This window comes from Camellia sinensis, chromosome 11, assembly GCF_055761805.1.
Source record: "Camellia sinensis isolate YWXY chromosome 11, ASM5576180v1, whole genome shotgun sequence".
NCBI lineage: Eukaryota > Viridiplantae > Streptophyta > Magnoliopsida > Ericales > Theaceae > Camellia > Camellia sinensis.
In genome coordinates, this window is record NC_138971.1 from 80696670 (window position 1) to 80705961 (window position 9292).

At 39.0% G+C, this 9292-nt stretch overlaps 1 protein-coding gene across 1 annotated transcript; it reads left to right on the forward strand.

The window, feature by feature from the left end:
• Nucleotides 1-4065: 4065 nt before the first annotated feature.
• LOC114266354 (uncharacterized) lies at nt 4066-4718 on the forward strand. Its single transcript, XM_028207235.2, has 2 exons — nt 4066-4401; nt 4485-4718. Exons 1-2 carry the CDS (start codon nt 4066-4068, stop codon nt 4716-4718), a joined length of 570 nt encoding a protein of 189 aa, XP_028063036.2.
• Nucleotides 4719-9292: the final 4574 nt, after the last annotated feature.

The window sequence follows — 9292 nt, forward strand, 5'->3', positions numbered from 1 at the left end:
AGTAAAATCTCTTTTTTGAAGAATAAGCAAGATTAATTTGAGTTAAACTAGCATAACCAAATCGAGGTCATGGGTTAGTGTGAGAAGCTCATGCATGTCTCTAGAAACTTTTGTTTCTAGGGTTTCAACATCTCATTGAATACAATGTCCAGAGTTAATAAGTTGGTTTTGGGTAATGACGAGGGTAGATTAGGCTTCTTAGTGACAAGTGAAAAATTAGGGTTTGTAAACAACAACTTTGCAATCTTGAGTGAGAATTTGATGGAGCCTTCTGAAATCCCACAAGTCCTTCAATGTGAAGTTGTAGTTCAAGAGGTAGATCGACTTTTGGAACCACAGATTGATCAGCCGTCCAGTTTAGGCGATCGACACCAAGAAATCTCAGTTAGGGTTAACGAGAGCCGAACTGTGGATGAGAGTGTTATAGCATTTGACATTAGGGAAAAATTGTCGTCTCTTGTTCCTAGTGATGAAAATATCAAGAGTTCTGTACAACGGTTGGAGGAGCCGAAAGCCCCTATGCTTCCCGTATCTGGTCCATTGGAGGTTACTGGTAGTTGTCAAGAACCATCGACCCCGATTGGACAGGCTATTAACCCTAGATGGTCCGAAATCGTGGAGGATGAGAACAACAGTTTTCTAAATCTTCCAGATAGCCTTGAGGTAGCACGAAATAGAGGGGAAAACAAGAATCGATCCGATCAGTGTGATCCAGTTCTTGGTACCAATACTGAAGTTCAGGAGACATTCATTGGTCCTAGCCCCTTTCCTCAAGAAGGACCAGGTAGGGGTGGTGGTAGCTATCGTGGGGAGAGAGGAGGTGGTGGAGGTGTTGGAGGGAGCAGATCCAGTTAGGACGTAGGCCAAGGGCCTAATCAGCAGAGATCGTGGGCCAACGTAACGGCTGCGTCCACACGATCCAATATCAAGCTAAGGTATGCTCCTCCAACTGCTGTTGATGATAGTATTGTGGTAAAGATGCCGACTAGATCGGACCCTTTGGAGAAATGGGATACATGTCTTGTTGGATATTTTGTTGATAAGGGAGTAGGTTATAATTATCTACGAAATAGTGCTTTTGGGGTGTGGAAAACTAAAGGTCTGAAGGAAGTACTTACAAATGGAGATGGCTTCATGTTCCTCATCTTTGATACCCCTGACAGTTGTAGAGAAGTCCTTGAAAGAGGCCCGTGGTACATAGGAGGGTATCTTCTCATTCTGAAACAATGGAAAAGAATGATGAAGTTAGCCAAGGAAAAATCTACAAAAATTCCATTCTGGGTGAAATTCTTTAATATTCCGCTGGAGTATTGGGATCCGGATGGTCTAAGTCGCGTTGCTAGTGTAATAGGGAACCCCCTTTTCATGGACCAGCTCACGGCTAGGGGCAGTAGGGTGGCATTTGCAAGGTTTTGTGTTGAAATTGAGGCGACTTCAAAATTTCCATCTTACTTCCAAATAAGATGTGAGGATGAAGCTGTGCTAATTAGAGTTGAATATCAGGGTTTGCCATCTATATGCCAACATTGTCAAATTTTTGGACATAACACTGATAAGTGTGTGCCAAAGCAAGTTGCCCAATTAGTCTCTCTTCAAAAGACAACTGAGGAAAATGTTTCCGATCATGAAGAATGATGGACAACCATTAAAGCAAAGGGGAAAAGGAAGGTAGGGGAACCTGAGCTAGAGGTTATTCCAGAAGCTGTGGAAGTACCCGAACCAAACCGAATGACAATACCAACAACAGTCCAACCTGTGGAGATTCATGAGACATTGGCTGAAAATTGCTCATCTGTGGAAGAACAGAGCTCCGAAAGTAGTGGAGTGGATAGATTCCAAGAAAGTGTCCTGGAGATTACAAAACTGGTAATTCTTCAGGCTGTAGAGTTTCTTGAGGCAGTGACTAGTGATACCACCACCAAAAAAGAGATATCCAAACCGGTTGTGCCCCCTCATCAGGCTACCCAGACAACAAAGATCAAATCCTCTGGCAAAGAAAGCAGTAGCCAGAGGAAAAAGAAGAGGTAACTGCTAGTTTTAGTTGGTTGTGGGTTTGTCTTATTATTTTTGTTTCCCAATGACTGTTAAAATTGCTGCTTGGAATGTTAGAGGATTGAATGATCCATCTAAACATAAGGAAATTAAAAATTTGGTACTAAATTAAAATATTCATGTCATTGGTGTTTTGGAGACCAAAATAAAACTGATTAATGAGAGTAAAATATGTGCTCAATGTTTTGGCAATTGGTCTATTTTATCTAATTTACAACCAACTGAACCTGGTAGGGTTTGGGTGTGCTGGAATAATGAATTTTGTGCTGTCCAAATGATTTCTATGTCCAATCAGCATATTTTTTATAAAATCAATGATTTGGCTGCTAATGAGGAATTTTTTGCAACTTTTGTTTACGCTGAAAATAAGCACATTTTGAGGAAGAATATTTTTGAAACTATGTATCACATCTCCCGTACTAAATCCAAATCTCCATGCATCTTTTTGGGTGACTTTAATGCTATCAGATATCCGCAGGAAAAAGTTGGGGGATCTTCAGGGTGGACTAGTGACCAAGAGGAATTTAACACCTATGTTAATGCTTCTGAGTTGGCCGATTTATCTTATGGGGGCTGCCAATTCACTTGGGCTAATAAAAGGGTTGATGGGGCCTATATAGCCACTAAAATTGATAGAGTTCTTGTCAGTGAGTCCTGGCTTGACAAATTTCCTGAGTCAACTGTATCTTTTCTCCCATCTGGTATATCTGACCACTCTCCTGCTATGGTCAATATCAGTGTCACTAAGAGTTCCTTTAAAAAACCTTTCAAATGCTTTGATTTCTGGTCCCAACATCCTGAATTTCTCAGTACTGTGTCTAACACTTGGGATCAGTATATCAGAGGTGCCCCTATGTTTAAGGTGTGTTAGAAACTAAGACAGCTGAAGTCTAGTCTCAAAATTTTGAACAAGAAGGATTTTAGTGATATCTCAATTCGTGTCCAACCTTCCAAGGGTAGTTTGGATCTTGTCTAGTTCAAGTTGGATAGGGATCCTGTGAATTTAGAGCTTCAAGTTCAGGAGAGAAAGGAATTTAAAAAATACCTTGACCTTAGCGAAGTGTAAGAGTGCCTTGCTCTTCAAAAATCCAGAGTTCAATGGTTAGGTCTTTGGGACAAAAATAGTAGTTTTTTCTTTAGGTTAGTGAAAAGCAATATCAATAGGGGGAAAATTTTAAGTGTTGATCTGGGGGATGGTATTAGATCCACTGAAAGTGCTGACATTCATAACACTTTTGTTCAGTTTTATACTAACTTGTTTGGCTCCCCCTTCAAGGATCAGTATAATGGCCTTGAGAGGATACATTCTTTGGTGAAAACTAAAGTTTCTATATCCCAATCAGCCAATCTTGTTAGGCCCGTTTCTGATGCTGAAATTAAGGAGGTTTTTTGGTCTCTCAAGGCTAATAAAGCTCCTAGTCCTGATGGTTACTCTGCTGGGTTCTTCAAAAGTTCGTGGGATATTGTTGGTAAGGAGGTTACCCTAGCAATAAAATCGTTTATTGATTTTGGTAAGCTTTTTACGGAAATCAATAGTACCATCATAGCCCTTATTCCTAAAATTCCTAATCCCATGAAAGTTGGTGATTACAGACCCACTCATGTTGTAACACCATTTATAAATGCATTGCTAAGATCATGGCTAACAGAGTTAAGATGGTGCTCCCTGATCTTATAGACCCAGTGTAATCTGCCTTTGTCCAAGGCAGAAGAATCTCTGACAATATCTTTTTATCCCAAGAGATTTTGAGAGGCTGTCATAGGAATTCTAAAACCCCGAAGTATGTTATGAAAGTTGACATTATGAAAGCTTATGATAATGTGAGGTGGGAATTTATTCTTGATATTCTCACTGCGATGGCTTTTCCTCCTTGTATGATAACTTGGATAAAGGCTTGTGTGACTAGTCATTCTTTCTCCATCTTTATTGATGGCAGCCTTTGTAGGTACTTCAAAGGGGCTAGAGGGCTTAGGTAGGGGGATCTTATGTCCCCCTACTTGTTTGTGTTGGCTATGGAGATCTTAGCCAGAATTCTGGCTGAAAAGGCTAGTAGCCCTTTGTTCAAGTTTCATTGGAGATGTGAGAAAACCAAAATCGTCAATCTGTGCTTTGCTGATGATCTGATGATCTTCAGTAAAGGGGATCCTCATACTATCATCCTCATTATGCAGGGTTTGGAGGAGTTTAGGAGTTTGTCGGGCCTCACACCTAGTCCTAGCAAGAGTAACATTTCCTTCTCGGGTTGTAGTATGGAGGTTAAAGAAGCCATTCTTCATATTGCTAATTTTACTGAGGGCTCACTCCCTGCGAAGCATCTAGGTGTGCCTTTGATCACAACTAAGCTTAAGGCATCTGATTGCCAAATTCTGATTGATAGAATAACTAATAGGATTAAAAGTTGGACTAATAAACTTCTATCTTATGATGGTAGAGCTCAACTCTTTTTTCGATGCAAGCCTATTGGTCCTCGCTTTTTATTCTTCCTAAGAAGGTTATTCGTGACATTGAAAGTCTTCTTAGATCTTTTCTGTGGTCTGGGACTGAGTTGAAGAAGCATAGTGCTAAGATTGCTTGGAAGAATATATGTAAACATAAGAATGAAGGTGGTCTTGGCTTTAAGGATATTGAGGTTTGGAACAAGGCTGCTATAGCCAAACATGTCTAGTTTCTGTTTTCCGGTGGGGAGTGTTCTATGTGGTGTCAATGAGTTAAGTCTTACTTGCTCAAAGGTAAGAGTTTCTGGGGTACTAAAATGCCTAGTGATCCTGCTTGGGTTTGGAGGAAACTTCTATCTCTTAGGAATTTAATTTTCCCTCTTATCAAATTCAAAATTGGTAATGGGGAAAATGTGTTTCTTTGGTTTGATAACTGGCACCCTCTTGGCTCTCTTTGGCATAGGTATGGGCAGAGGATCTTGTATGATACTAACTTTCCTGATAGTTCCAAAGTCAGTTCCATTATTTCTAATGGCTCTTGGAAGTGGCCGATCCCTAATACTTGGGAAATAAATGAATGGATTTCCTCTACTCCTCCTACCCTCAATCCCTCCAACTCTCTGGATACTCCCTTCTAGAGCTTGAATGCTGATGGTGTGTTCTCTATTCATTCTACTTGGGACTATTGGAGGCATAAGGGTCCCAAGGTTCCTTGGTCTAAACTGATCTGGGGACCTCCATTAATTCCTAGGGTTAGTTTTGTTGTGTGGTTGGCCATTAATGAGAGGCTGAATACTGGTGATAGATTACAAATGTTTGGTCTTGTTCCTAATCCTAGTTGCCATTTCTGTCAAGCTCCTGAGTAGAACCACACCCATCTCTTTTTTAGGTGTGCTTATTCTTCTAGGATTTGGGCTGCTGTCCAGACTAAGTGTAACACTAGCTGTCCTAATTTGTCTTGGGTGGAGACTGTTGATTATGCTACCAAGACACTAAAAGGCGAAACCTTGCAATCTGTAATCATGAAATTGTCCTCCCTTTGCACTGCGTACCATATTTGGAAGGAGAGAAATAGTAGAATCTTTCGTAAGGTATCCAAACTTGAAGAGATTGTTACTAACTCTATTATCCAAATGGTTAGAGGCAGAGTTCTTTCTAGGGAAAATGTGACAAAATTTGCAGGTGATAGCTGGTTTCTAAGGCAATGGAATCTTCCACCTAAGATCATGAAGCTATCTCAGCTGTATGTTGCTGGAAGGAGTTTGAGTGGTGTGAGATCACCCATATTGAGGGTTGAGTGAGGGTAAGCAGAAAGTGAGTGTTTATTTAATCTGGGTGTTCTTTTGCAGGTTGGCATGTGAACTAATCAATTCCATTCAATGATGGTTTCCTATCCATTAGCAAGTTCGGATCGGTCTTGTGGTGGGTTGAGTGATGTGAGCCTAGATATTCTGTATATCAAATGTGGGTTGAGGGAAGTGAGATTGCACATATATGAAGTTCTAATCATTATTATATATTATATATTTTTTTATGCAGGTTAAGGAAGCTATCACGTACTCATTCTCTCTGTGGGTTCTGTGTGAGGATGTGAGTAGTGGGTCAAGTGAAGTGAGACACTAGATTGAGTGGAAAGATTTCTTAAAATGTGGGTTGAGTGATGGGAGGTCCCAAATTGAGTGTATGCTTTTTTGCTTCTCTATGATTGTCTATACAGTCCCGACACTCATCTATTACTCTATATTGGGTAGGTATATCTGATCATGGTATGGTGGAGTGGCGGTGGCTGCATTTTGCGCCCTTCTAGAAGGCATCAAACTGTTTGGACATGTACCTTGGGGATGGCTGCTTCCAGCGCCTTGTCAAGCTATATGTGTGTTTTTATCAGTTGTCTTAATTTTTGTTTGTATATAAAACTCTTTGATGGTTTTACTCTCCTAGTTAATGGTAAAGGCGCCTACTCCTACGAGTTGTGTAGGAAGTTCTTGGTTTGGTCTTATTTTCTCTTTATTTTAATGGTGCTGCTGGATATGACCTCGGGGAAAAGAGATCTGCTGAATCTGTTATGCTACTCTTCCAATAGCTATAAAGTGTTGCTGTGTGCAAAATGAAGGACATGGTTTTTGTACAATCTGTGTTGCTGTGTGCAAAATGCAGGACATAGTTTTTAGCTGTTGTGTGATCATGCTGTACCAGACCCCTATCCTTTGCAGGACATGGTTTTTGTACAATCTCTGACTTGGTTCGCCTTAGTTTCTATCAGTCAGTGATGAAGTTTTAGGACTGATCTGTCTATTTTGTTAGTTTTGTGTTGTTTTAGCTTTTGTTGTTGTGGGCTGGGTTTCGGTTATTTTTTGGCCGAGGCTTTTGCCTCTTTTTTTTTATGAGGTACGGCCTGGGGTATGCCCCTTGTATTCTGGTAAATCTTTTCTTTGATTTTATTTCTTATTCACCCAAAAAAAAAAATTTGAGTTAAACTTGGCCACTTAAGCTAATGAAACTGTTTGTTGCCTAAGCTAATTACTTCCTAGAAAAAAAGAGAGAAGGACGGAGAGAGTCAGAGAGAAACTATCCTCCTGAGAACCAAAAGAGATAGAGAAAAGAAAGGTGAATAGGATAAAACTTACAGGGAATTCAAATTCATCCTTTTGGAATTGAAAATTGAACACATAGGTGATTTAGAAAACATGAAATGGGTTGCTTAGGTTAAACTAGAATCGTTAAACAACGATTATTCCGTAAATTCTCTTTCTTGGAGGCTAAGAAAGATTAGTTTGAGTGAAACCAGGCCCCTTAAGCCAATAAAACTGATAGAAAACTTTAAATGAGATGCTTCTTTAATGACCCCAAAAGTCATCCTTATTTAATTAGGGGTTAATGTATTTTAATTCAACTATATCTATCGGAATTAAAGAATTATCTGCTGAGTTATGGCGACCTTTATTGTATCGGCTTTAAATTTTTTTTCCCTCCGCTCGAGCGTGGGCTCATTTTTGACATTCTTAATAGTGTATTTGGATTTTTCTTACCTTATTTTGGGGTATTGTTTGAGGTGGTGGTATGATGGTAAAGTAAGAGTGGACCAACGAATATAATTCGGATAGTTAATCTACGATCAGCCGTCATTCATTTGCCTTTTTCTTTTTTCACACTTTGAATTTCGATGTGAGGTTAGAACCATTGGGAAGCTTATCTCCTGGGCTTCAATTTGACCACAAGAATTACCTAAAACGGAGTCCGGATGAGAGAGTTACGCCTGTTCAAAGTTTTGGAATCTGTGCTGAAAGCAGGTACGCTCGAGCGTGGGAATCGACGCTCGAGTGGGGGACCCGAATTGAGCAAGTTTAAATCGCATTTCTGGATCATTCTTGGCATTTTTCATCTCCTTCGTCCTTTCTCTCCTTCTAGGTCCGAAACCCTAGCCCCCAAAACCTTGATTTCCTCTACTTTGATCAACAATCCACCATGGTTCTTGCATCAAGGATGGAGAACAAGAAAGGATCAACATTTTTAACCGATTGGAACTTGGATTTGCGAAGGATTCTCATTAAAGCTTCGTCCCTTTGCTTGTTTCTTGAGGTAGGGTCCTAGTTCTCCTTCATGCTTTCATTGATAGATAGATTTGTGATACTTTGGAGTATATAAATGTAAAACCCGAATTTTTTTTTGAACATCTAGTGTAGTGTTTATTATGAGAATTGGGGGTTTAGAATTGGAGATGTTGGAAGTTAAATTGGTGGGTTAAAATGATGGATGGCGAATCCTAGATGTATAATTATTGGGAAAACTGGAATAAAAAGTAATGGGTTAATAAGTTTGAATTTTTCTTGAAATTTCAATATTTTCTTGAAACCCTAGGTTGATTAATGATGATAACCAATGAATTGGCCCAAATTGAAAGTAGAGTAATGAAATTGAGGTATTGAATTATATGTGTTCAAGTTTAATTGGAATTTGGAAATGTATGAAAATTATGTTTAAAATTTGCGAATGAACTATGTTATGAACATTGTAATTCATGCTGTAATGTGAAGGGAAAATTGAGGAAATAATCTATTAATGATATGGATGATATGAACTCGGTTTTGGAATGTTGAAATGGAATTCAAGGATTTATTTTGAATTATGTTAAATTACAAATGGTGTTGATGAACTAAGTGATATTGACTTTGTTGGATTATGTTGTGTTGACTCATAGTGAATTGAATGGTGTTGTACTATGATGAATTATGTTTGAATTACGTGAATTGTGTAGGGTCAGCTACAGGGGCAGATCAAGCACCTGAACGCTGTGAGTAGTAGTACAAAAATGTACATCTTATTTATCGTTGATAATTATTGTCACTAACACTTTGTTCTTTGTAAGTGTTATCAACGTTTATGACAAGTGGAAATCAATATGAATTTCTATGAATATGGAAAGATTTACGTACGTCGGTATGACTTTGGAACCCTTTTGTTCTGTCAATAACAAGTATTAAACCTCTGTTATTTAGCAGTGTATTATGTACTTCTTAAGAACAAATGGAGCTTATGTTCATCCATTAATAATGATACCTATATGAGTCCAAGATTATTTTGTTGTGTTACGTATGGACTCGAGGTCGTTTAGAATCTATGATATGAAAACAAAGGTTTAACATCATTATGTAACCCACGTTAGAATGTAAACTGTTCTGTCCTTGCTAAGCATGCTCTATGTTCTGATATGTTACGTTTTGACTTAATGAATAGTTGACAGTAAATGTAAAGTATTCATGACATCGGTAACACACGGCCCTTACTCGGGGGTAATAATACCGTG